This window comes from Rhea pennata, chromosome 17, assembly GCF_028389875.1.
Source record: "Rhea pennata isolate bPtePen1 chromosome 17, bPtePen1.pri, whole genome shotgun sequence".
Classification (NCBI taxonomy): Eukaryota; Metazoa; Chordata; class Aves; order Rheiformes; family Rheidae; genus Rhea; species Rhea pennata.
In genome coordinates, this window is record NC_084679.1 from 7,130,547 (window position 1) to 7,157,647 (window position 27,101).

Here is a 27,101-nt window from a genome sequence, read left to right on the forward strand (position 1 = left end):
GCAGCTGTGGATGGGTGGAAAAGCTTCTGTTGTTCCTACTGAGTATATCGAGTTGCAAGGGGTTGTCACAGTGCTGGAGCAAGGCAGGCTTTCTGGTTAAGCATTTCACAAGCTGGGTGCTCCAACATTGCCCGCTGTGCAAGGGCTACTTGGGTTCCCACCATGCTCTCAGGCTCTTCCTGGGATCACCATGGCTAGGAGCCAGGCCCAGTGCCCCCACTGGGTTTGGCCAGCCCTGGTAGCCCCAGGTTGTTGGCCCAAAGCCCTTGGCTGCACCACTTGCTGGCCCAGGCGGCTGGCAGGGGCTTGGTGATGGGTGACTTTTGCCTGGGCTGGTGACTACATCTGGCTGGCATGAAGCACCCACAAGCGTGAACTATCTGAATCAAAGCCAGGCTGAAGTGATGCATGTTCCCTTACTCGGCCCTGCCTCATTTTTCTCAACATTTGCATTGAAAGGAGAGAGGGAAGAAGAAAGCGAGCGTTATCCGTGCCCTGTCAAAGGCTGCTTGTTTGCTCTCTTCCTCTCCCAGCTGGCGAGCAATCGGCCCTGTTGTGCCCGGGAAACCGCCGAGCCCGACGCCGGCCAGCCTGCGACCTCCCGCAGCGCGGTCAGCTTGCTCTTGCTGCCGCTATTTAGGAGGGAATTAGAGAGAAGCTGCTAATTAGCAGGCGCGCCTGCCCTGCCGGCTCTCAGAGCTCCCTGGCCGCCCTGCCTCCCCTCGCGCCGTCGCCCAGCCCTTCCCTCCCTGCTCTTCATTAAGCAGCTACAACTGTTTTTTTCAGTCTGCTTTGCTGCAAGCTGCAGGAGGCCTGGGAGCAGGCACTGACTCACCTTCCAAGGGGAGCGCCAAGCACCTGCTGGTTTGGGAGTGGAGTTCAAAGTGGGACTCGCAGGCAACCTGGGGTAGATGGTGGGTTTGGGTTTGAGCTTGAAAATAAAGTGCTTAACTAAAGACATGAAACCAGCACTGGAAACTGGTGATTTCAGATCATCCGCCTGCTTGTCAGCAGAGGAGACTGTTCCTTCAGTTTCAAAACTTAAAAACTTAAAACGTGCTGAATTTTCTCTTGCCATCAACAAAGCTCTCAGTTTCCCCTAACACAGTCGCTACCCAGCCGCTAGTCGGCGGGCCAGGAGAGCACCCAGCAGCGCTGTCCCCCTGCGCAGCCCCGTCGACGTGCTCTTGCAGCCGAAGGCTGGCTCGGGCGGGCGCCCCGGTTCGGCCGGGGCCGCCAGCGGCGCGGGGAAGCCGCCGCTCCCGGGTCGGCGTGGCTCCGGACCCGTCGGACACGCAGCAGCCTGACTCGCTGCCTCGCTCACCGCTGCATCCTGAACGCCTCGCTTCCCCTCTCCCCAGGGGGATTTTTAACCCACGTTTCCCAGCTCTGGGAGCAGACGCAGTGGAATTATTTTCAGCATGTTATTTCCATGTTTTGTTTTTCCTTTAATGTAGATGAAGCCACGCTGGAATTAATGAAGACCCCTCGCTGCTCTCTCCCTGATCTTGCTGCCTCAGAGACCAGGCAGAAGCGGTATGCTCAGGCTGCGACCAAGTGGAACAAAAGGAACTTATCTTGGAGGTAGGAATCAGCCTTCCGCACGCTAAATGTTGCAGCCGAGAGCTGGTGCGCACAGACCTCGGCTGCGCGCGGCTCCGGCGAGGCTCGGCGTGGCTCTGGTGGAGCGTGTCCTTTCGTGCTCCCAGGACCCAGCGCGCGGTCTCTGTGTGAACTCTCCTGCTGCCGATCCCAGCTGGGATTCCCAGCGTTTGCCGCAGGTTTGGCTCCCTGGAGCGGCACGGCCGAGGGTGGATTTGGTGGTGCGCGAGCTGGGCACCGTTTGCTGTATTGCAGCGTTGCAGCACTTGTTTAAAGCGCTTTCTCTTAAGTGCCTGGGGACACTGCTGTCTCTGGAGCGGCTGCCACAGGTTTGGCTGGGTGCAGGTTGTTTTTTTTCTTGTCCCACCTGGGATCAGAGGTTAGGAACGTTTTGTGCGTGATGGGGTGATGTGGTCCCTTTCTTCTAGCCCCTGTCCCAGAGGGGGCCTTTCCCCGTCAAGTCCTTGGGTGATGAGTGTGGCAGTCTCTGAACATGGGAAATGTGGGAGCTGATGTCCAACTCCCAAGCCCACTGCTTGGAGCTCCCCTCGATTCGCTGCCCAACCGAGACCCGTGCTTCTGGAGGCTGCTTCTTCCTCCGGCAAAGACCATGTGCGATAGTGGTCATTCCTCAAAGAGCAGCTGACGAAAGCCAAGGGCCATGAGAGACTCATGCTGTCCTGAAGACACATGCTCGTGGCACAGAGGGGACGCCTTACCAATAGGACACTTTGATCCTGACATTGTCCCCCAAGCACTGCAGTTACAATCTTGCCATGCCTGTTCCTGTTGACAGATGGTGAAACCATGGCCTTAACGGGGATATGGTCTGCTTGCAGCCTCTCCTGCTGGGACCTTGTTTTGGGGGAGGATAAGTGTATTTCAGCTGCTAGCTTCAGGAACAAACAGTTGTGGCTTATGGAGGAGCTTTGATAATGGCTTGGGAGAGGGTCCTAAGGCATTGGCATTTCTGTGCTTTTACCCATCAAGTGAAGAGAACAGCCCAAGGAATGACCCCACTGAGTTATAATCACAAAAGCACTTGGAGCAGGACCGCTGCTGCAGCCAGAGTACGTGGTCCGGGTGAACCTTGCAGCTGCTGCTGAGCTGTGCATTGCTGTTGCACCACTAACAGTTTGTAGGGCAGCTGCCCAACTCTAGCCTGGGTAAGTCTAGACAGAGCTGCAATCACAGCAAGGCTTGAGCGTGGTGACTCTCATGGCAGGATTCGAGCCATGCTGATGTTATGTCCTTCATCTCAGGCTCGAGAGCAACATAAGAAGGGAAATAAGGTCGATTTGTGGTGGTGGACTCAGCCCCGGGACACAAACTCTCTTCACTTCCCCTCTGAGGCTGAGTGGTTCTGCTGCAGAGGTTGCCATAAAAAAGGGTTTTAGGTCTGAGACAATTTTATGCGTATGATATAAAAATTCCATCTCCTGACAAACTCATTTCTGCTTTTTATTCTTTCATCCTTTCCAAGATCTTGGCTGTTGTTCAGGAAGGGGCTATATTTTATAATTGGAGGTTGTATAAGCCAACAGGAGGCTACAGCATTATACTCCAGTGTGGTATTTACATCCAGCACTTGAGATTAGAATAACTTTTTTGGAAACTGTCATGAAAATCTGCCAATACAGGCATAAAGTTCTACATGCCTACCTTTTACACCTTGATTGGCGGCTTAAAAAAGAGCAAACAAAACCAAAAATTCTTTTGAGCCATGCACAAGAAAAGGAAAGAAAGCCTGAGCAACTGCGAGGCTGGAATGAACGGGCAAGGAGACCTTGCCCAGCCGCGCGGAAGGGCAGCGCCGGCAGGGCCGCTGCGGGCGGGGAGGAGGCAGTGCCGTGGAAACAAGATCTTGCCGGGCTGAACCTTCCTCCTCTTACCCGCGAGCACAGCTAACCCGGTGCACCCGGGAGGCGCGGGGAGCGCAGCGGGGCGCCTGCATCCTCGCACTGGGTCGCAGTGTCCTCGAGCAGGGTCAGACGCGCTCTCTCTGCTGCGCCTTGCCTCCACGGGAATCCCCGGGATATCAAGACAGAAAAATCTTCGTTTCATGAAATTTTCTTGGTGTGTTGCCTAGGTACCAAGGCACTCAGTTAGCTGACTGGGCTCGGGTGGGAACGGGATAAATTTGGGGATTGTTCGCGGAGGGGACTGTGGGGAGCCGTGTGCCGCGGATGCCCTCTGCCAGCGCCGGGATCCAAGGCCCCCACTGGCTCCCTGCAAGGGCTTTCCCTTGGGTTTTGCAGCCCATTTGTGTTAATTTTGCTTCATCGTTTCCAGTTATACCTTACAGAAGGGGAATTCACAGGCAAGGTGCTCCAAGGCGGTCGAGGCTGGCGTGGCCTGGTGGCACGGCACCCCGAGAACCAGGGAAATGCACCGTCGGCGTCAGGGCTCCCCCTTAAAATGCGCTAAGCGCCCTCGAGGCAGAGGGACTCAGCCAGCGCCCAGCTCTTGGAGTTTACTGGGCTTTATCTCGCTGAACTCCCAGGGCGACGCCAAACCGAGCTGACTTCCACCAATTTTTTGTTAAGGACAAGTCCCCCGTGCCACTTCATCCAAAGTGCAGTCTTGCAAGCTGCAAAGTTTAGCGCTTGGGGGCTTGGAGCTGGAGCGAGGCCTCGTGGTGGTGGTGGTGGCGGCCCTGCAACCTCCGCGAGCGTCTCCCAGCCGCCCGCAGCGGGTCTGCGCCGCCGGCTGAGCTGGGCCGCGGATCTGCCGCGGCGAGGGGACAGCAGCTCCCTCCCGGCCAGCGGCAGGAGCAGGGGCTGCCGCCGAGCGGGCTCCCCTCGATGGTGGTGAGGGGCCAGGGCGTCCCGCCTCGAGCACCGAGCGTCCCGTCCCGGGCGCGAGGCTGGTTCCTGCCGGGCCGGGCCGCGCCGCCAGCAGCGCCCGCGGAGCCCGTCGCAGCGACGCGCGGCCCTCGCGTCGCCGGAGCAGGCACGAGGCCGCTCGCGCTGTGGCGGCGGCGCAAAGCCGGCTCGCGCGGCCGCGGCCGGCGCAGCTGCTCCCCTCCCAGCCCGAGAAAGCGGCTGCGGAGCTTGATTTCACCCTCAGCTTCTGCCCGGAATCGGTGGCGTCCCGTGCGGGCGCGCGCGGCCCGGCCGCGGGCCGCGGGCCGCCGCCTGAGGACGCGTGCTTGCGAAGAGGCGGAAGGAGCGGGAGGCCGGCTGCGCTAGCCTCGGCGAAACGCTGGGCGAGCCTTGGCGAAAGGGGCCGCGGAGAGCGCGAGCTCCGCGGCGCTGCCTGCCCGGAGGCCGGGGCCGTCCCCGGGATCCCGAGCTGGTCTGCCAGGCGACCCCGGGCGCTTCGGACAGCGCCTGTGCTTGCCGCTGTCCCCTCTTCCGCCCGCTTCGGAAAAATCGATTTGGGTTTATCAGGCAATCCGCGATCTGTTGTGTTCGGTGGTTATCAGCATTTATTTTACTCCTCTCTAGCTTCAGGCTCGCGCAGCGTGAAGGAGCGCTTTCATTAAGCGGGAATTGATTTCCCGTGCATCACCAGTGCGCTTGCTCTTTTGTCGTGGCGAGGGGGGAAGCGGGGAGGGAACCTGGAAATCCAGGTACTCAGCGGTGCTGGTGCTGGTCCGTGGCAGGCAGAAACCTCGGTCCTCTCTGGGCTCTGCTCATTAACCAATTCAGGCCCCAAAACTACTGTGGGATGGAGCCCGGTGAAGGCGCTGGCAGTGCTTCCAGGAACTGGTTTAAAGCTGGCTTGCGGCTGTCTGCTCGACGTCCTCTTCGCAGGACGGCCTCCCGGAGTAGGCGCCGCGGCGCGGGGAGAGACGGGCTGCAACGGCCGCTTGGGCAGGCGTTTGCCGCAGCGTGTCCCTGGCTGCGTTGCGTTAGATCTGTTTTCTCCTGCCCAGTTTCCGTCTCGCTCAGCCACGATTTTGCCTCCTTTAGCGTTTCGATCTGGAGCACCTCTTGTGGGAGTTGCTGGAGGAGGAGGTTTCCCTCTAATTGCTCAAATCAGACTTTTACCAGACACTGGAGCTCTTTAAGGGGAGTCTCGGGAGGGATTAATGTCCAGGAACAAGGGGCGCTGATCTCCACCAGCTACCTAAGCACCGTTATACTATGAGTAATATTAATAATCAAGGTGGGAGGAAACTTCTTTAGCCTTGTACACGTCTGCGTTATGGTAGAAATGTGCTGCTTTTTCGGTGGGACTCGCTGAACATCCTGTTGATACAATAGTCTTCTCCTAATCTCATTGAAAACAATTAGCAGAGCTCCTGCAATCAACTCAGATTCTGAACTGGAAATCCTGATGAGATTCTCTTGAAAAATTACAGTGGCAATGAATAAAGGATCAGGGATTTTTCATTTACACGTGCTGCATGCTAATAAAATGTAGGTCAGCTCAGAGGTGCAGGACCTTTTATAAGAAGCAAAATAAGTATTGATATTGTTTCTGCCTTAATTTAATGTTTCTGGAGTTAGGGATTAGAATATCAATATTTGCCTCTTCAGACAATACTTTTCATCCGCCAGCCTTTTACAAGTGAGATCAGGTTTATTATTCTCATTTTTACAGCTATGGAAAGCGAGGCAAAGGAAGGGAAGATGGCTCACGCAGTAGAGCAGAGCTTGAGGCAGGAAGAACAGAGAGTGTTCCTGAATCCGAGTCCCATGCCCTGGGCACTCAGACCTTGGAGATGAGGTCTTAAGTCTAGGAATAAGCATAGTGTTTTCTACACGTGTAATTGTTTATCTAGTTGACATTAAAGCCACAAGGGTTTACCTAAATCTGGTGGTGTATCCTGGAAGATGAAGACACTTCCTCACTTAGTTAAACAGCGTCTGGAAGCCAGATGACCTTTTTCATGTTGAGGAGGTTTACAGTGAAACCTTCAATTAGAGCGATCAATTATATGCTATGCTGTTAGTGTGGAACCTGCTCTTCATCTAGCCTCAGCCAGCCTCTTCTGTAAATCAAAAGTTGTCTGAAAATTATCTTTTCTAATCCTGTGCTTGTACTGTTTGTACCTCAGTGCACCGCTCTTGAAACACAGAGGTGTATTAGCAGTTGAGGTCTCTCTTTCTCTAGACTAGTTTACAGATAGCAAAAGCGTAGATACGACTGATTTTTGCTATTGTGGCTGTGATATCTTCTACCTGGTCTGCCCAGTTCGTTAACAGCATCTCTAGCACAGGCTTCCCAAGGTTTCTGGAGAAACCAGCAGGGAGGTTTCTTGTTGTCTGCTTGTTCTCACGTGTCCAAGGTTTTTTTTTTCTGTCCTGAATTTAAACCCTACTGACTTTGCCTGTGTCAGGAAGTGGTACGCTTTGGGCTGTATGTCTCTGGGGGCGTGGGATAAGAAGCAAGAGTTTGCGAAAGGAAGAGCAACCAGCCTCTGCAGCAAGTTGCTTGCATTCCTCTTTGTTGATCCATAATACCTCCCAAGTTGTGACACAACTGTACACAAAATTTTTACTAGTTGGAAGAGCTTGAGCGACATGGCATCCCTTCCCGACACCTGTAATCGCCTCTGGAGGTTTAGTCAAGTCATTACTTTGCACTGGTGCTGGGGAATGGTGTAACTGAGTGATACTCTCTGAACTATATTGTACAGGAGGGCAAGTGAGATGATCATAATTGTTGCTTCAGCCTTTAAAATCTGTGAAACCATGAATATTTCATGAATGCTTTGGTTAGTGTGCTGGTACACAAGAAATAAAGTGTCCATTATTACTAGGATAGAGCTAGCCAGAAATTTTCCAGCAGAATTGTTTTCTGTCAATAATTACTCAGTCAACAGTACATTTTCCAGGAATTTATTTATTTTTTGTCAAAATTGTCAATGAGAGATTATCTAAACATACTCTTTCTGAAGTCAGGATGCCTTGCTGCATCTTTATCTTTTCACCTTTTATATTAAATCAATATTATTAGGAATTCGTTCTCGAGGTTTGGTTACACATGAAACATTGACTTTTTTCATTCCAGTAGAGAGCAAAAGGGAGGTTTGAATTAGCAGCGTGTCAGGGTTTGCCCTGCAGCAGCATATTTCCAGCTGACTTTTTTTCCAGGACAAGGCAGTGTTGGGGACTGAATGGTGTTATCCCAATGTAGAGTAAACGTATAGCCCCCTTGATACATGCAATAGTGCAGTAAGCCCCAGCTTGAATAGCACTTTTCCTACCAAGAAGCAAGATAGGCTTCGCAACTGTAGTGCTCCATCAGATATTGTATCTACCACAAGCAATAGGTTGGAGGATTTTGAACAAGACCTGTATAAATTCATCCTTTCCTCTTCCTTCTTATTATATTGCAGTCTCAGAGATTGCTGGCAGTGTGCAGGTTTCGGAGTTTGTTTTATGCCTCCAACAGACATACCAGAGAATATATGGAAGCAGCAAATCCATCATGGATTTACATGCCAGTGTAGCAAAAATGAACAGTGAAGTGCTTGTGGTTGTTGCAGGAAAGCTTACGGGCCTGTGCATGGTGTGAAGGCTTCAGAAGTAAATAATCTTTGTATTTGGATTGTACTTGGAACAAATAAGTAGTGAGAAAGTAATTATCAATAGATCTGAAAGGGAATCACACACAAAAAAAAGTTTGGGCAAGCTCTAGAAGTAGAATCATGGCTTTGTGATTTCCAAGGATGGGCAAGGTAGTAGTTGTGAGCATAAGTGAGAGTGTGTCTGTGGAAGCGGAGCTAGTCGCTCTGGAATGTAAGTGACTCAGAGACTCACAAACACACACACATCACGTGTGTTGAGGCATTTCTTGGGTGAGCTAAGAGCTCTCTAGGCTCTCCGCAGAGGTCACAGCTGAGCCAGACATCTGCAGAGCCCTTTCTGATGGTGTGTAGAGAAGACTGAAGGTGAGGAGGAGCTCACTCTGAGAGGTCTCAGTCATAAAGCAATCAGCAAAATGCAAAAAATGCTCATCCTCTGTGTTACTGTCTTTTTGTCTCTCACTCAGGGTCCGCACCTTCCCAAAAGAATCCCACCTGGGCCACGACACAGTCCGTGCCCTGATGTACTATGCCCTGAAGGTCTGGAGTGACATTACCCCACTGAATTTCCATGAAGTGGCCGGTAACAATGCCGACATACAGATTGACTTCTCCAAGGCAGATCACAATGATGGCTATCCCTTTGATGGGCCTGGTGGCACAGTAGCACACGCCTTCTTCCCTGGAGACCACCACACAGCAGGAGACACTCATTTTGATGATGATGAATATTGGACCTTCCGATCATCAGGTATGTCATGGTAAAATAGCTGCAGTCAAACTCACAAACTGACAGCTCTTCTCTTCTGCATCGATGTTTAGTGTGATTCTGTCTCTATTACACCTTCACCCTGGGCCTGGGACTCCCCAGACCTCCTTCTGGTTCCCTCTTCAACTTTGCCAACAAAACACCACCACCCACTGTCGATGACCTTTTGTTTGCCCAGAAGCCTCACTGATATCTCTATATTTCTCCCCATCATACCCATAGTTGCAGGTTCCTGTTCATGGGAAACTAGGGCATAATGCCTTTGGGACCCAGTTGTCCCCTCTGCTGTGCAGTTGCTGTTCATTTGTGGGAGGAGGTCTATGAGATAATGAGGCAGTGAGGTAACTCAGCTTTTGCATGGTGACATCCAAAGCTGGGCTGGGGAGAGCCAGCCCTCTGCTAATTCATGGATTAAAACTGGTCCTGGCACAGCAGAGGATCCCAGGTCCCAAATGCTGCCATCACCCTTCTCTGATCTCTCCCACATCCTATAGCTGCTTCCTGTCTTGGAGGATGGAAGTCCTGATGCTAGTACTGACTGGGCTAAAAGTTGCCATTCTTAATAGAAAGCAATTAGCCTTCCTGCTCCCTAGGAAGAGCAGGCAGAGCAACACCAACCTGATCTCCTCCCTGGCCTGGAGGGGCACTGGCGTATGTCTGTGAGACCTCTTGGCTGGGGACAGAGTTTTCTCACTCATCCTTTTCTGAGTGGCTTCACTATCACATGACTCAGTTTCCAGGTTTTAGAGGATCTTATTTTTAAAGGATATTTATACTGACATCTCTGGAAAGGGCTCTGAGGACTATAGAGGGAAAAAAAAAGCTGTACAAGCTACATTTGTCCTGCCATCAGTTGTCCCTTAACTGACTTCAAGATGATTATAAGTTACGCTTTTATGGGGTTTCTTTCTTTATATGTCATCTTGTCTAGCTAACAGCACAGTTTTAACAGGTAGAGGGACCTTTACAAGTGAGTATGTCTGTAGGAGATCCGATCTCACAACCGTTGTGTTGGGTGCACTTTGACAGCATGTTGATGCTGCAGTCACCAGCTGCTAATTTTCTTGTCATACCACCTCTCAGCAGCATCCAAGGGGGCTTCTGCTCCCTCAGGTTAATGTTTTCATTTAAACCTAATCATCTTCTCTGAAACCAGCTAATATTTTCTTTCCTTTCACCCCTTTTCTCCCTTCCCTCCATTTAATCATGTTTCTCTCCCCTGAACAGCTCCTCACCATTCACAGGCAGGAACATTCACCAGACCTCGTGGAGGACGGGGAGCTGGGGTTGGCTGGAGTTAAACCTAAACGTATGGAGAACTCAATTACAGAGACATCCAAAAGCACAAAATGAAGGTTCATGCCAGCAGTCCCCATTGGTTCTGTTTCCCGCAACACTTTTGAGCTCTTCAGTCTAATAAGTGCTGGAAGTAGTTTATTGGGTTTTCCTCCTGCTGCATTCAGGCTCTGTCAGTCATTTGGCTGATTCGTGGATGAATTCATTTCCTCCAGTTCCACGGCGAATTGATCTATACGTTAGGAGATCCCAGAAAATAGTAAGCTCTTGCCGTTGTGGAGGCATCTGGTCTTGAAGGGTTCTCTGCTTCTCTGGCCTTTTTGCATCTTCCCATGAGGTGCCCCAGATTTTGCAGGGCTGTTCAGTGTATGAACAAGAACCAGTGAACTCCTACTGATGGACTGAGCTCCTGTCCAAACTGGGGAGGTGCAGGCACCTCTTGGGTACACTGCTGCCTGATTTGCAGCAGGCTTATGAAAGTATAACATTTTGTTTCTTTTTTCTCCTGATGGATCCTCATGCAAAGCTTCACTTCTCTCCCCGAGGCTAAACCCTGAGCTGAAGTTGTAGAGGCTAAAGTCTTTCCTGCTGCTCCAAGTGGAGCACTAAAATGGTAGTGCCTCTGACTGAGGCCTTTGCACTAGAAATGTTTCAACTGAAATTTGCCATCTGTTGGTGAGTCCTTGTATACTAGACACTCGCAAGTTCTTGCAAAGATGAGTAATAACCTTCATGCCTGTGCTCTTCACTTTGGGTGACTGCTTCAACTGTCCCAGTGCTCACAGGTAGATCCAAGGTGCTGCATGCCCAACCCCAGGAAGCCAGGGCAAGCTGAGCTGGAGTCCAGGATGGTGCCAAGCAGAGGGTCTCTCCCCACAGAGACCTGGGGAACATCACCACAGTGCAGTTGTGAATGTCCCTGTGTGGCTGAGAGGATGCTGTTAGTGTTGCGCTCCTATAAAACTAGATCAAAATCATCCTATTCCGTAGTTCTTGCCTTGGATTGTGTAATCCCAAACAGTGTTTATTACAAAAAAGAAAAAAAGAAAGAAAAACAAAAACAAAACAAAATGGCAGCTCTGTTTTACAGATGTACAGAGCAGAGTGAGCACTGAAGTCTGGTAGCTTGTCTTAGCAGATGCATTATTAGAGTTGCCCTCTTTGGTCCCGATGGTCCTGAATGCTGCTCATTCAAGCACAGTGGAAGGAGCTTCCACGCATTCGCCTTGGTGGAGTGGATGTGGGGAGTGGGCCAAAGGCCGGCGTCCCCCAAGAACGATTCCCTCCAAGCACGGCCAAGAGACAAGGGCATGAGGCTGATGACAGGAAAGCTGCCCTTCATTGCTAAGGTGCGGAGCTATCTAAGCTTCATCTTTTATTTATTTTATTCTTCCTCTAGTGATTCAAAAATAACAAGTTGGTAGGTGATATAAAAATATCCCCAAGGTTGTCAGTTTGGCATTAAAACGTCAGAAAGCATATGTCTTGTTCTCTCCCGGTGCTGAGGAAAAGAGCACAGGTTATAAAAAAAAAAAAAAAAAAAGCAACTGCTTACAGACACTGTAAATAATAGTCATCAAGGAAGAAGGAGAATTCTGCAAAAATATTCCCCAACACCATAGGCCCAGTGGGGAGTGCAAAGCATTACGCAGGATCAGCCCATGGCACCTTCTTTGGGAGCTCTCCTCCAGCCCCTGCCACGGCTCAGAAGTCGGGGACTCCCCTAGGCTCCGCAGAGGTGTCATCTTTCCAGCCTCCCTTCCTCCTTATTACAATACTTGTGATCGTGAACTTTGATTTTAAGTGTGGTTGTGACAATCTTGGTATTGCCCTGCGGCATATTGCTATGCAGCGAGGAGCCAGTGGTAGCGTGTGTGCTCAGCCCAGGCTGAGCCCTGCAGTGTGAAAGCCCCAAACAGGATCCGTCCCCTATGGCTGCCAGGGGAAGTTGTTCTTTGGCTTTGGCAGCATTGAAGGTTTAAAAATGGACACCAGCCCATGCTAAGATATGCTAAGAACAGCTGAGGCTCCAAAAGGGACCACTCATTGCAAGGGTGGTGTCTATGTGATGCATGTGATGTCAGGCCCTAGGGGTTAGATTGCAACTAAGGGAATTTGGGAAAAAAAAGAGTAGAGTATGGAGGAACAACCAGTAAAAAGTCATTGAGGGGGTATCGTTGTTAAATAAGTTCTCTCTGAAGGACTGTAAGGTGTGTAAAGATCCAAGTGTTTGCCTAAAGGAGCAGGCCTAGAGTCCAGAGCCCCTGACCCTCCTGGTGAAGTCTTCAGCAAGATGTGGAAGGGCAGAAGATGGGCAAGTCCTCTGGAAACAGCTTCACATGACCATTTGCCCCTTTTGCCATACCCTGCAAGGACAGTAGTTAATGGGCAGCATGGTGGGAGACTTGATGATGGATGAAAAGACAGCTCAGTGTTTATAGGCATCCAGGAAGTTCCTCCACTGTAGAACTTGGCCAAGGCAACAGTGTGTGATTCCAGCAGCTGACAGGCAGGGAAAACCCCAGCTGAAAGATTGAGCAGTGCTGGCATTGTACCTTGGCAGGCTTGCTGTGGTCCCTGCAGATGTTCCCTCCTACTCTGTCTGGCGGTGCCTAAGCATGGCTCTGCCCAACTCTTGCAGGTCCTTTGGTCCAGACAAGGGCAATACATGGCTTTTGCTCAGTATTTCAGATGTTTGAGAGCTTCCAGTTAGCCAAGGCAGAAGTCTGGTATTCTGGGCATCACAAAGACTGTCTGTAGCTGCTACAAAGACGTGAAATACAGGACACAACTATTCTGGACCAGCATCTCCACCTCTGGTTAATGGGAATGATAGATGGTCTTGCCAAGCATGCTGTGAAAGTCGTTCGTCCAGCTGTTCACAGGTGCCTTTAGTGATCGGGGAATTAGAGAGGTGATTCTCAAACCTGTATTGTACTGAGGACTTGCACTGTGCCTGATGTCTGGCCTTCTTTCCCTTTTCATGTGATACACTTTGGTTTCCTTTTTTTCAACTAGCAAATACTTTCTTTTTTAAAATTTCACCAATTCCAAAACATTTTTTTCCAGTTAATAGAGGGGGGGGAGGGTGACCATATTAAAAACCCCACTCCAAACCCTACATCCAAGAAAAAATTAAAATTGTTAGTGTAAAAGCCTGTAAGGCCTTCACAGGTGGAAAATAATGTCATAATCACAAATTTTCTCTTATGATAAGCAAACCCTTTCCCGTGCAACTCTGAAGTTGTCCCACTCCTATATTAGACCATAATCTTCTAGTCTGACTTCACCCAGCATACATGTATGTTTTCTTTTACGGTCCATCCAAACCCACAAAACACAATCAGCATGTAATGACTTACATTTTGATCATGTTTTCATTTCCAGATGCTCATGGGATGGACCTATTTGCTGTAGCTGTCCATGAATTTGGCCATGCCATTGGCCTGACCCACATCTCTGCCATAGAGTCTATCATGAGACCCTATTATCAAGGTCCAGTGGGGGATCCTTTGAAGTATGACCTACCTTATGAGGATAAAGTCCGAATCTGGCAACTGTATGGTAAGTTTGTGTCCCTCACCCACCTATGGCCCATTTCTGCCACAGAATACATTGGAATAGCTCTTCTCTGGGGCAAATGGAGCGTGTGGGGAGGATGGTTTTCCCCTCTACTGCTTCTTTGTCTTTGCACACAGGAGTCAGGGAATCTGTGTCCCCTACAGCCAAGCCTGAAGTAAGCAAAACAGAAAACCATCCTATCCTGCCGGAGCTGCCGGAGAACCGTTCCACTGTCCCGTAAGTCAAGCTCATTTCTGTTCAGCTGTTGTTGATATTTTCGCAAAGGCCACGTAGTACTTACAGACCACTTAAGCATCAGGATCTTGTCTGCTCGCTCCAGCTTTGGTATTTCCCTCCAGACTTTTTGTCTGCCGATAAATACACACCCAGAGTAGCTCTTCTTCCTTGTGTCTCCTGATCATCTCCTGCATATGTTGTTGCTTTTTTCAAGCAGTGTATGTGGAGACTGGAGACTGGCCAGCCGGCCCATAACTGAGGTGGTTAATAGCAGCAGTGAGTGACAGTTGCTATTTATTTGTTAGCTGATTTTTATTATTCAAGGCATGTTGAGAAATTTTGCATCGTTGTGGAATGCTTTGCGTTTTCCTAATACTCCAAATTTCACACGTGTTAATGGAAATTTGTCCCCATCACCCTTAGGTGAACTCAACCTTGCTGAAATTTTAATCAAACTTCTTCTGCTGTGCCCTGATTTGTGCATGCATAACTTACCTAAATCTTTCCACGGTGAACAACTCCCTAATGTTGGGAGTGAGTACTGGAACAAGTGACCTGATAGCCTGACTCCAGCGCAGCTTTGAATTGGCAAAGATCTGCTCATATTAAGTGTGTCATCAAGCAACCAGCACATCCTCATTTAGGAAAGCTCTGGATCTAGATCATTAATAAATGCTGGAATTACCAAATCGTTCCGCTTCTAGGACAGCAGAAGGGTTAGGAGGGGAAGCGTCCTTTTGACACTGAGTAAATACGTAGAAGTTAATGGTCATACACATTTTTTTACCCAATGCCAAGGGTGTCCCAAGTGAGAGCAGCAGAGATGGAGCAGGTCACTCAGGCGGTGCTGGCTTTGTCTCCTGTCCGCCCCTCTCGTCAGTGATTCCTTGAGGAAGTTAATTCACTCCTCTAGGCCTCGGTTCCCCCTCTGTAAAGAGAGGATAACAACAGCATCCTTCCTCACAAAGTGAACCCATGAACAACTGGATCGCTGCTACAGCAGCGGGGCCATAGCAGAATCTGATCTTGAAAAAAACCACTGTGCTGCAGTTACTTCTTCCCATCTGGGCACCTTCTCCCCACTTTGCCCAACTTGGTGTTATGCCCAGATTGTTAGTAGTGGCTGATGCCAAGAGTGTGTCCCAAACACTGGCCTTCGGCAGTATTAAGAGCTGATGCTCACTGTATCCTCTTCCCTGTAGTAGTGATGCCACCTAGAGCTGGCTGAGTTAGTGCTGCAGCCGAGATGTGCTCTTCTAGGCCAGCAACGCATCGGCTTAGTCTGGAGGCTCTCTGTCTCCTGGACTGTCCTGTGGCCAGCCTAAGTAGCCGTGTAAATTTGCAATGCCATTGGTAGTCTTTCTTGCTGCGTAGCTTCTAAAGGAGCATGTCCTGATAGCTCTGTATAGCCAGCATCTTGGCTGGTGCCTGCATGTGTTGTGTAGAGGACCTAGGGACGAGAGAATATATACATATATTTTTGTACTGCTGTGGTAGATCATGATCCTGCAGTGCCAGCAGGGGAGCAGGAAACTCGTCCACTTCCAACACCTTTCTGCCCTGTGTGACTGGGAGGATGAAGTGTGCCTCAAGAGGGCTCTGAATCTGATGCTGCCAACCTAACACAGCTCTTCTGTCAGCAGATTAGATTTATGCATGCCTGTCACCCAGAGCAGCTTTTTTTGTGTGTATTTCCAGCATCTTCTCCTTGTTCTCTATCAATCATCATTTTTCACGTGGGCTTCATAGCTCTTTAGGTCCTTCATACTCTGTGCCTTTCCCACCCACTTTGTTAAAAGCAGCTCAGTATCTCAGCCTGTGACTTGCCAGGTGGCTTCCCCCATACATCATGTGGCATCATCTCACCTCCAAGTCTCTTTGTTTAGTCTTTGCTGCTGCCTCACTTTCCAGGTTTCTTGCCTCTAACTGGCTTTTCGGAGCTCAGCCTCTGAGCACCATCATTCCCGGCCTTTGGAGTCACGTGCCTCCTGCCTTTTTATTCATCCAGTGTCCCGATGCTTCAGGGCACCTGGCCTGTGTCAGGACACATAGTGTCTTGTGTCATTGGGGAGCTGCAAGCCAGTGCTGCCCTCAGCTACTTCACCTAGTAAAGGTGGAATCTGTGTTCCTCAGCTCTTCTCAGCAATGGTCTCAGGTGGCCCAGGGAGTGTTTGCCAAACTGCCTTCAGGCTGATATTTGCCCAAGCCTGTGCCTTGGAGATGCTCCATGCACATAGCTGGGTACACGGAGTGTGCTGGGAGAGCAAGGGATAACAGATGCAGTCTGTGATGCTCTGCGCAGCTCCTCAAGAGTGAAATAGCTCCTTCAACACAAGAGCCCAGAGCTGCAGCGCAGGCCGCTTCAGCTCGGGCGTTGCGGAGAGCTGCAGCACGTGCGGCTGGGAGAGGCAGCTCACGGGCTGGGGCGAGTGGTGGCAGCGCTGGCTCACCACAGGGTGAGCGGGGTGCCGCACCGTGCTGGACCGGGGCTGGGGTGCCTCCGTCCCGCTGCCAGCACAGGTCCGTTCTCACCCAGCTCGTCTCTCTGCAGGCTCCAGAGGGATGTGCCCAACAGATGCAATACTCACTTTGATGCTGTGGCCCAGATCAGAGGAGAGGCTTTCTTCTTCAAAGGTAAGCGGCTGCTCTCACTGCGACTGCTGTCAGCGATCTTCGCGTGCCTGAAGCCCTACAACAACATACATATGACGCTGCCAGGCTAGCTTTGTAACGCTGCAAAGGCAACGTCAGCCCGTCTGGAGCATGCGAGTAGGATAAACTGGCTCTGGGTTCACACACTGCAGAGTACTTCTGGGTCTTGCAGAGACCACAGACCCAAGCAATACTTCTCACAGACCACTGACACCTTTTGGCCCAAATAAAACTTTTGAGACCGTTAGTCAACCCACCAAGGCCAAGGACAGATAAGAAGGAAGTTTTAATTTAGATGAGAAGCCATCTCTAGTGCAGAAGGAAATGCCAGTCTTGGCCCCATTAGACGTGGGGTGACGAAGGAGGTGCCAGTGCACAGGATGCCCAGGGGCATGCAACAGCACTGAGGAGTGACAGGCAGAGATTGTGAGGTGCGGGGCAGCAGCCAAACTGGGACTTTTGGGGAACTATTGGAATGACTGGACAGTAAATCACACATTTCTCTTTATCCAAAAAAGGAGAAAGTCAGTGAAACTAAAAAAAAAAAAAAAAAAAAAAAAAAAAAACTTAAAAAGAATAAAAATTAATATTCTTTAACAGCACATAATTAAACTAAGGAATCTTCAGCTAGGAGAAATTAAGGGTATGACAAAGTTAGGAGGACTCTAGTGGGGCACTAGCAAGGGAGAGAGATCGGAGGAGTTTCTGCAGTTGCACTAATGGAGGTAAGCCCTCGCGCGTCAGGTCACCCACTAGTCACCAAGCGAGCAGCGCTCCGGGCTTTGCCTCTTTGAAGTGGCCGTTCTGGTGAAGATCCAGCACTGCGCTTTCCACTGTGCCGCTTGTTAATCCTTTGCACCCCACTGCCCGGGACTTCAAAGCGAAGAGCTAAAATCTGATATTTGCATAAAGTCAAAATCTTGGCTGAACTAAGGATTAACAGAACAACAGTTCTCTATTGCTTTTTTTTCCGGATGCCTTTGACTTCCCTTGCCTCCTACGCTTCACCGTCTCTGCTGTTGCTTGCTGTGCATGGCTCGCAGACTACACGCGCACTGTTACAGAGCCATCTGGTTCTGTGTTAGCAAACAGTTGCCAACAGTGTTCCTCCAGGGTGCCCGGCTGTCTACAAGGATCCCCTCGGTGCCTTCTCTGCCGGACTCCGCGGGCTTTCTCCTCCATCTTTCCAGGATGGAAAAGTGCCCAGTGGGCACTGCTTGGCATCCTTGGCTGTAGTTAGGCTATTCCAAGCCAACCTAGCACAGAAAACAGAAGCTTCTCCTGCAGGGATTGGAAACAGCATCAAGGCCAGCGTAGACCCTCTCTGCGTAACCCAGCGAGGCTCGGCGAGAGGGAAGGGTGGCAGACAGACTCCGGAGAGGGCAATGCTGTTGTGCCCTTTGGGCAGAAGAGGATGTTCCCCTTGCAGCAGTTTGGTTTCCTCCCAGCAAATTCAAACGCTGTCTCCAGAAAGCCCCAGGGAAGAAGGGACAATAAGAGACAAAAACTGGTGTCCAGGATAAATAGCCATCTTCTTCTTCTTCTTCCTTTTTTTTTTTTTTTTTTCCTTTCTTTTTTGCGGAGAGGAACAAAAAAATCAAAGCTAAAAAGAAATCCATCTCAGTGTCTATTTTTTTGCATATGCTTATTTTTGCATATGCTTTCTGTGGGCCAAAATGCCCATGGTGCCCAACTGCAAAGGCCCCGGGGTCACTGCACACAGCCCCTTGGGGCTGCAGAGTGCACGGGGCTGCCGTTGCCCTTCGGAGGCTCCTTGCACCAGGCGGCCCTGGCTCATCAGAGCCCCCAGGTGCTGCTGTCAGATGGTCTGGGGCACCGGGGAGCAGCGACATTGCTTCCTGGGTAGGATTTTAATGAACACCAGTGACGAGCGCTCTCCATCAATGAACATTTTGTTACGAGCTGATCTAGCTGATTTCCTAGCCGAGGAGAAGCATCTCCCACTGCGATCAGATGCAGGGACTGACGTTCCCCAGGGCTCCCAGACTTGTCTTTTATTCGAGGCAACAGTGGGTTCTCCGCGCTTCTGAAACTCGGCTTGCTTTGATTTAGGTGCCTCGCTGCAGACTCCTGAAGTTTTAAAGCAACTTCAGCCTGTGTGTGTGTGCGTGTTTGTACAGTGCATGCAGCAATCTTGCCAGAGGCATCTCAAGTACGGAGAGCATGGTACACAGCTGGAATCAAAATCACCTAGTACTGAAGAAAGCAATTGCCTCAACCCATCATCCATATAAAATGAGACGCTTGGGACAGCAGGCCTTTACACTTAGCTTTCATCCTTCTCAATCTGACAGCTTGAAGGGTGGTTTTAAATCACACTCTTTAACTTGGAACAAACGTGGGGTTTTTTTTATTTTATTTTATTGTATTTTTGCATGCTAATGGCAGCAGTTCCCCTGCATGTCCGGCTTTGCCTCGTAGGTCTCCACGTAGCTGCAGCACTTTGGCAAGCCAGCTCAGCCGTGGCAAAACATGAGCGTGGGTAAACTGGGGCTGTCATGTTAAGAATTCATTGCTACCTCAATTACTGTATTTTTGGCTTTTTCCTAATAGCCTATCCAAAAAACAACAAAAAAACCTAACCATCAACCCAGTTCATGTCTGACTTTGAATATAGATTTAGACCTTGTTTGCTGCAGTTGTGCACCTGCTGAGCCCAGTGCTGGGAAACGGCTAAAATATCAAAAGCACTGGGGCTTCGCTTCCTGTGCCAAATTGGCACAGAACACTTAGAAGTTTAGATACATATCTAAACAGAAGCAATTACACCGAGCTATATTTGATATTAAAAAACAGTGAAAATCTGGCTTTGTCTAGTGCCTCTCTAATTAGAAATGCAGAGATCATCTTTATTTAATTACATGTGTTTCCATAGATGTACAATGGCCATCGAGTTTGAATACTTTTTTTTAATGTTCTTAAAAGGAATCTATAATTATGGCAGTTCTTACCGCATTTGAATGTATTATTCATCCATAGGTTTCGGTCAGATAGAACAAATATGCAAACTGGAGCAGAAGAGCGAGAATATGATATAAATCCTTATAATTATTATAAAAAACCCTCTCTGCAGATGTTTAAATGTTGGAGTTTTGCCTCCTGCATTATTAGGCTAAGATCCAATTTCCATAAAATTTTGAAAGACCGTGTCACAATCTGCCAGCTCTAGAGAAAGAACGGAGCATCTTGAATACAAATCCAAAGATGCATCTTTGGTTTCTGTTGTTAAGTTTCCCCTGGGGAGCTGATGCAAAAGCAGATGTAAATAACGTGATAATTTCTAACAGGAAATAACAAATATGAGACAAAGTTGGGAGTTAGACATCTTGCTTTGACTCAGATTTCACTGTGTGGAGCTCTCCAGGGAAAAGGCAGCGTGAAGCATGGCTGCAAAAACACAGGCTGGGAAGCCCAGAAATAGTGAGGACAGTGTTTGAGATGCCACTGAAATCATTAAGACTCCCCTGGAAATGGGGCATCCTTTCCACACAGTGACAACCTGTTTTCTTTTCTGTACTCCAAAAAATTCAAAAAACACCCCCAGTCACCCTCTGTTTTGGTAGAAGCTGCAGCAGCTTTACTGCAGGTGTGGGAAGTATCCCTGCTTGTGCCACCAGGAACCGTGGCCCTTTGGTGCCCCTCCAGACCCATGTCCCCAGCTTACCACATGCCTTTAGATTGTACCCAGGCACATTGGTTTCATCTCCTTTTCTGTTCTTCCCTGGTCCTTTTAATATAGTTTCCTCCCCCTTTATTTTCTTACTCTCTTTCTTCATTTAAGAAGCCTCTGATGTGCCAGTTAGTGTTTTATAAATTTCTAAATACTAAAACAGCTGGGCACTGCACTGAAAGCAGGACAGCTGCCGTGGTCAGATGCTTTGCAGAAAGCCATTGGTGCGCTGGAGAGGACAGACGCAGGCACATTTCAGGGTCTCTCCAAAAGCTGTGCTAGTCTGGCTAAGTTTTAGCGGCTCCTGTGATCCTTAGACTGCTGTTCCCATTCCCAGGAAGTCCCCGTGCAAAAGCAGCGTGGAAGGAGATTGAAGCCCTCCTCTTGCCATGGGTGACCTCCAATTCAGCGGTGCAGCGGCACTGGTGGGAGCTGTGCTCCTCAGGCGGGACTGCAATAACTGCAGTGCGGTGTCCTGGAGTTGTTGCGGTCCCAGAAATTAGGGATTTCTCCTAAAGGCTGCCAGGGATACAAAGAGCGAGTAGGTGATGGTGGGAAACAGGACGCTTGTAATTCATAGCTCCCATCCTGTGCGCTTTGCTTTCCGCTCCTGATTCAGCCCGCAGCTGCCGTCTCTTCCCCCCGGCAAAGGCGTGTTGCAGTGTGGTTCAGTAATGTCCAGTCTGTTCCTCCAGGCAAGTACTTCTGGAGACTGACTCGCAATAAGCACTTGGTCTCCCTCCAGCCGGCCCAGATCCACCGTTTTTGGCGGGGTTTGCCTCTGAATCTGGACAGCGTGGATGCAGTCTATGAGAGAACCAGCGACCACAAGATCGTGTTCTTCAAAGGTGAGAGCAAGCGCCGGGATGCAGCTACCCCATCCCCCCAGAGACGCGTCTTCCCGAGTTCTAGCTCTGCCTCAAGGTAACTTTACGATTTGACCAGTTCTGCAGATAGGGGAAACTCGGGTCGTTCGGGGAATGAGATGCTCCCGGGCGAGACGGGAGACCGGCTTCCAGGCCGCAAAGGCGGTCCGAAAGCAGCAGCCAGGCTCCGCGGAAAACGAGGCAAACTTGGTTTAAGAAGGTCTTTAGACAAAGCTAATTGAAATCTTCGCTTTTAAAGAGACAAAATGAAAGCAGAAACTGCCATGCCCCTCTGCTTTACAGAGTTTATTTTCTTTCCTTCTTGCCTTTTCTCTATTTTTAATATTTTTTGCTGGGAAGAAAGGAAGCTGCAGAGGAGCCAAAAATGAAAACCTCCAGAGTAAGGGTTTGCTTATTATATTTCTGTTGCAATTTTCTTCTTAATATAAGTGATATCATCCTATTATTTTGGGGGGGGGGAAAGCTGAAAAGCTGGGGGAAGAGAAGTTAGACCTCTGTTCCTAAAGAAACATCCTTGTAGTATCTTCCGTGTGCCGCAGCACCCCCTGAAACCCCGGGGTCCCGCGGGATTCCCGCGGCAGGCTGCCGGCCCGCCGAGCGGGCTGCGCACCCGTGCCGCCGCTCACCCGGGGCTGGGACGGGCGCCGCGGGCAGCCCGCGTCCGGCGACGCGCAGGGGAGGGAGCTCACACGCGGGGCGTCAGCCCGCCCTGCCCAGCGTGCCAAAGCAAAGCAGAGAATTTCTTCCCAGCCGTCAAATACCGCCTCGCTCGCTCTGTCCCTCCCCTGCTATTTCGTTGACCCCCGGACAGACACCAAAGCACACAAGTTGCCCTGCTGCCGGTACGCGGGCAGCCACTCAAGTGCCTCTTCAAATGTCGTGGAAAGTTGAGGGAGGAAAAACCTGATCTTTGAAGCAGGGTGTGGGATGCGCACGAGGGCACTGCCGAGACACTGCCCTGCCGCAGGCTGCCATGGAGGTGTCTGCCAAGCAGGAAGGCAGCGGCTAGAGTACTGAGTTGGAACGGAGAGACCTGGGTTCGTTTGCCTGTGCAGCCAGACTCCTCGTGTGCCTCTGGGCAAGTCATTTAGTGCTTCGTTTTCAGCTGAAAAATACAAAAATACTGATAGTGCTCTGCTGCCCAGCGTACGGTCAGAGATGGTGGCGGTGGCTCTATCAAGCACCTTTAGGACAGTGAGCTGCTCAAACGTGTTTTTTTCCACCCCTGCACACCTTCCTTCCTTCTCTTAAAATCAACAGGTCTTCCAGCCCGAGTCACTCCAAAGCGTGGCATGTTCCCCTCCCACGCTGGAGCATGCTTTGCTTTTCCAGAATGTGCTCAGTTTGTCCTCAAAAGCCACATGTAGCTTCGTATTTCTTGCAATTGGATATTGGGCAGAAATCAAATGGGCAGAACACCAAGCGCCACAGCCGAACGCGCAGCGGAGGCGGCTGAACCAGCGCGGTGCAGCGCACACAGGGTGCTCGTGCCCGGGAACCGCTCCAGCAGCAGCAGTTCGGAAGCGACGGGGGGCTCTGCTCCGGGGAGAGGCTGACCCAAAAAAGCAGCTTTTCAAAAGAGATTCCCCACCCGGCTGCTTCCTTATACTCCCCGTTCTTCCATGGCAGCAACTCGCCCTGCGGACTGTCACGGCAACAGATAACGAAACATCAGGTTGTCCACGGGAAAGGCTGCTTTCAGCTGTGAAATGGATGTGATTTTGCCATGTGCCTCTTTCCTTTCCTCAGGAGACAGATACTGGGTGTTCAAAGACAACAACGTGGAGGAAGGATACCCACGGCCCATCTCCGACTTTGGCCTGCCCCTGGGAGGAATCGACGCTGCTTTTTCCTGGGCCCACAATGACAAGACTTATTTCTTTAAGGACAACCTCTACTGGCGCTACGATGACCACGAGCGGCGAATGGATCCTGGGTATCCTTCAGAGACCGCTTTGTGGAAGGGAATCCCCAGCCCTTTGGACGATGCCATGAGATGGTCAGATGGTGAGTCCGTACGCCGATCTGCCAAAGAAAATGCACTCAGCATATAGAGCCTTCTGCATATATAAACTGCTAAACTCTAGGGGTGCAGACACTTTTAGTTGTCTAATATTGAGCTGAAAAAGGCATCTAGACTTTGAGTCAGAGCTCCCTGTGCTGCACTATGCTCACTGAAAGACATTGCAAGTTCAAGCAGGAACAAAAATATCCTGGAGCCCTAATAATTGGGTTTTATTAAAAGAACAGAATTGATCTTTTTTTTTTTCCAAATGATTTTTATCCTAACATATGTTGTTTTGCTCTTCGCTGAATTTGTTCTAGTTGGCTTTTAGCTAGATAAATGAGAGTGTGCACAAAAATATTTTTTAAAGGAAATATTTCTCCTAGAATTAGGATTGTTAGGACTTATTTTCCAGGGATTAGATTTCTCAGTGGTTTCTGCTCCCTGAAAAGACTATGGAAATTTTGTTACAGGAGATGTTTAAAGACAGCCGTTCACTCAAAATAAAGTGATACTTCTGGGTTTTATTTACTGGTGACCTAACAGTGTAATAGCAACCATTAAACCAGGCAGAGAAGAGAAACATTTCCAGAGGCTTATCGAACTGAATTTCAGAAGCTGTTGAGAGTGACCCACCATTCACTCTAAGAGGAATCCCTTGTAAGCATAGAAAAAAAAAAACGTGCCCAAAAGCAGAAGGTTCCCGGGGCCCAGCTGGGCCTTTCATGGGGGCATACGTGGTGCCCAAGGTGTTTAGACCAGTCCTCTGCTAAGTGGGAAGAACTTAGCACACAGAGGTAGCTTCTCTCCCCTCTTTATGGATTATTCATCTAAGAATATGAGTACCAGTATACAGCCCAAGCCATTAACAGTTAGGTGAGGCCTTCTTCAGCCTTATCATGCCCTGTTACCAGACCGCCCACTGAGGGCCTCTGCTGTGGTCACCCTGCACACCCTCAGTGCCAGTAGGATGACTCTGCTGTAGGATGTCCCACCAAAGAGCTGGCATCTCACCATCCCATCTGTCTTGTGGCTCCTGTCTGGCTCAGTCACGTGTGTGAGATCCCAGACAGGCAGGCATCATCTTCTAGAGCATCCTACCACCACCACTAGTATACTAATAGAGGGTATTGGCAAAAAGCAGTGCCATTGCACACGCCTCCGCTCCTTGTGTTTCAGCTGAGGGTGCACGTGCTCCTTTTCTGCTGCAGACATTCCTGTGTGGTTTCTACTGGAAGACTGTCCATCTCCACTAATCTTGCCATTGGGTTTTGGTTTCTTTTCCCAGGTGCAAGCTACTTCTTCAGGGGCAAGGAATACTGGAAGGTGCTGGACAGTGAGATGGAAGCTGAGGCTGGTTATCCCCAGTCCATCGCTAGAGACTGGCTGGTGTGCAGCGGCATGCAGTCGGACTCGCCAGAAGCAGCAGGGAGCAGCAGGACTGGGGCACGCTCAAAACCAGGGCAGCACGATGAGAGCCGGTCAGAAAACGGCTACGAGGTCTGCTCCTGCACCTCGTCCTCCGATTCCCTCCAGGCTTGCCCTGTGCTCAGACTGTCAGCCAGCCTTATGCTGACAAGCATGTGGACAGCAGCACTGATGTGCACGGCTCTATGACATCTCATCACACAGACAGGACAACGCCATGGTGCTTCAGGGATGGGAGGTGGATAAAATCCCATGATGCTACGCTGTTGCAAGCAGAAGAAAACATTCCTAGGAACATAACAGAAAAGTTTTGAATTCTCCATGAGAAGTGAACAGTGGTTTTTTGTTTGATTTTTTTTTTTGATTTTTAATTTTAGTTTAAAGATCTAATAACAGATTTTGAGTTTTGCACCTTCCTATTCCCCCATCCGGTTAAAGATGAGAGCAGCCTATAATGTTGAATTTAGAAATGTTCCATACAGATGTGTTGCTTTGAATGTTTAAAAACTGCAAATAGGGGAGGGGAAAGCTACTGTGAACTAATGAAAACAGAATAGATAGTGGTGAGACAGGGGGCAATATCCTGGGAGGAAAGGTAGCAGGGCTAGAGGAGACATGCAGTAGTTACGCTGACATTTGATAACACAGTGTACACATCCTATTGGATGTACTAGGTAGAAAGAAACTTTGGTTCCACTAAGATTAATTGCAAGGTGATCATTTTACTATCAAATTTTCTGTGGTAACTGATGTCAAGATAACCTGTATCAGTTTCTACGGGTCAGAAACACCTTTGCCTTTCAGAAGGCGGTGCAGCTTATCTTTGTATCCAAGTCATTTGAATTTAAGAGTTTATCTAATAAAATTTGGCTGCCTACTCACAGACCTTGAAGTCATCTGCCGCATCAAGTCTGCCACCTTCTGCAGGGTTTTGCCAGCCCAGGCTCAGGAGCTGCCTTACCTCTATGCAAACAGCAAACCAGCTGGGTGCAGCCATGCACATGAGATGCAGTTACACCCATCAAACCGGTCTCATCCATGCACGTGAACTTCTCAGCTCTTGGAGTTTCCGTTTTCGGTTGTTTTACATTGTGCATGAAGATGACTCTCATTCATTGGTGACTCTATCATGCCTGGCTGCATTGTGGAGGAGGGGAAGGAGTTGGGGAGGGCTGCTGCCTTGTTAGCCTGAAACTCTTCTTGATAACTTAACCGAAATTTAGAGTGACAGAAGAGCTGTATTGGAATGCTCCTGGCCATTTTCTCACTGCTGATCCATTTCGAGATATAATTTAGGCATCTGACTGTCCCTGAGAGGAGCAAATGAGATCCTGTGGAAGGAACCATGATACAGCTGTTGAAAAAGCCAATCTAGCGTTGTCATGGGGTGTTAAAGGGCAGAAATTGGCCGCAGCTTCTGGGACACACTATTCCTCTCTGCCTGGCTTCCTTAAGCTCCCACCATGGATCCTTGCTGCCTTTCTCCATGCCAAACCTAGGGGAGACCAGGCAGTGGTGGGAAGCTGAACGTAATGTCATTATGGGACCAAAGGCTGCCCCACTCTCCCCAGTGCCAACCAGGGTGTTGCTATTGGCCTGGGTCTAGTGCAACGCCCCCAGTAGAACCAGCTAGACAAAAGGCAGCAGAGAGCTTGGGCTTTGCATGTCTGGGAGCAGTGCTGGTCCTAGCCAGGTCCTGAGTGACAAAGCTGGTGCTGATGGGCCCTGTTTCCTGCTGTCTGGCAGGAAAGATACTCTTCTCTCTCTTAATTTATTTTTTAATTATTTTTTGGTTCTCCTCCACAAGCGCAATATCCAGAAGTGGCACCTGGAAATCAGAGGATTAGAGGCAGGGATGTGACTAACCCTGCTTCCACAGGTTCTCCAGGTCAACCAAAGAGCCTGTTCTTGTGGCAAGAACTAGTGGTGCCCTCCCTTATGTTGGATATTCGCTGTCTGTTGTGTGAACTGGACATCATGAGCTGCGGCTGACACCCACAATCCACGCTCACATTTTCCAAAGCTTAAGCTCAGGGGCTGATGTGGGAGGCAGGGAAGGACAATTCTCCTCTGTGCAAAGGATAAATGTGTTGAACGGCTTGTTGAATTCCGTGTACCAAGCGGTACAACCCAGGCCGGTTGTTTGCACTGTTACCTCACCCTCCAGACTGATGTGACCGTATTATGCCAAATTCACTCCAGAGCCCCCTTGTCCCCAGGCCTTCCCTACCGGCATCAGGGATGTCCTACTCTGCCATGAGCTTTAGAGGCAGTCACCACGCTAGAGAGCAAGAAACCCTCCGCTGACCCAATCTGTTGGTATATAACTAACCTATATGTGAATAACGAGCCATTCATGGAGACCACCACATGCTTATCCTGATAACTGAGGAAAATGCAGTCTGCCCAGCTACAGGGAAAAAATATGGTTACCCATTACAGACCGTGCCAAGGCCAGTCCATGCAGACCATGTTGTCAAGGCACTGGTGCC

At 49.8% G+C, this 27,101-nt stretch overlaps 1 protein-coding gene across 2 annotated transcripts in view; it reads left to right on the forward strand.

The window, feature by feature from the left end:
- Nucleotides 1–25,494, forward strand: part of MMP17 (matrix metallopeptidase 17) — a 74,912-nt gene extending 49,418 nt beyond the window's left edge. Inside the window, exons 3-10 of one of the 2 annotated variants that reach the window (XM_062589999.1) lie at nucleotides 1,458–1,584; nucleotides 8,551–8,834; nucleotides 13,536–13,712; nucleotides 13,847–13,946; nucleotides 16,498–16,580; nucleotides 20,985–21,137; nucleotides 22,926–23,183; nucleotides 24,470–25,494. In XM_062589999.1, coding sequence (XP_062445983.1) covers nucleotides 1,458–1,584; nucleotides 8,551–8,834; nucleotides 13,536–13,712; nucleotides 13,847–13,946; nucleotides 16,498–16,580; nucleotides 20,985–21,137; nucleotides 22,926–23,183; nucleotides 24,470–24,798 — 1,511 coding nt within the window. In that variant the 3' untranslated portion in view covers nucleotides 24,799–25,494. The remainder of the gene's footprint in view (nucleotides 1–1,457; nucleotides 1,585–8,550; nucleotides 8,835–13,535; nucleotides 13,713–13,846; nucleotides 13,947–16,497; nucleotides 16,581–20,984; nucleotides 21,138–22,925; nucleotides 23,184–24,469) is intronic. The other variant, XM_062590000.1, reaches the window with a different exon arrangement.
- Nucleotides 25,495–27,101: the final 1,607 nt, after the last annotated feature.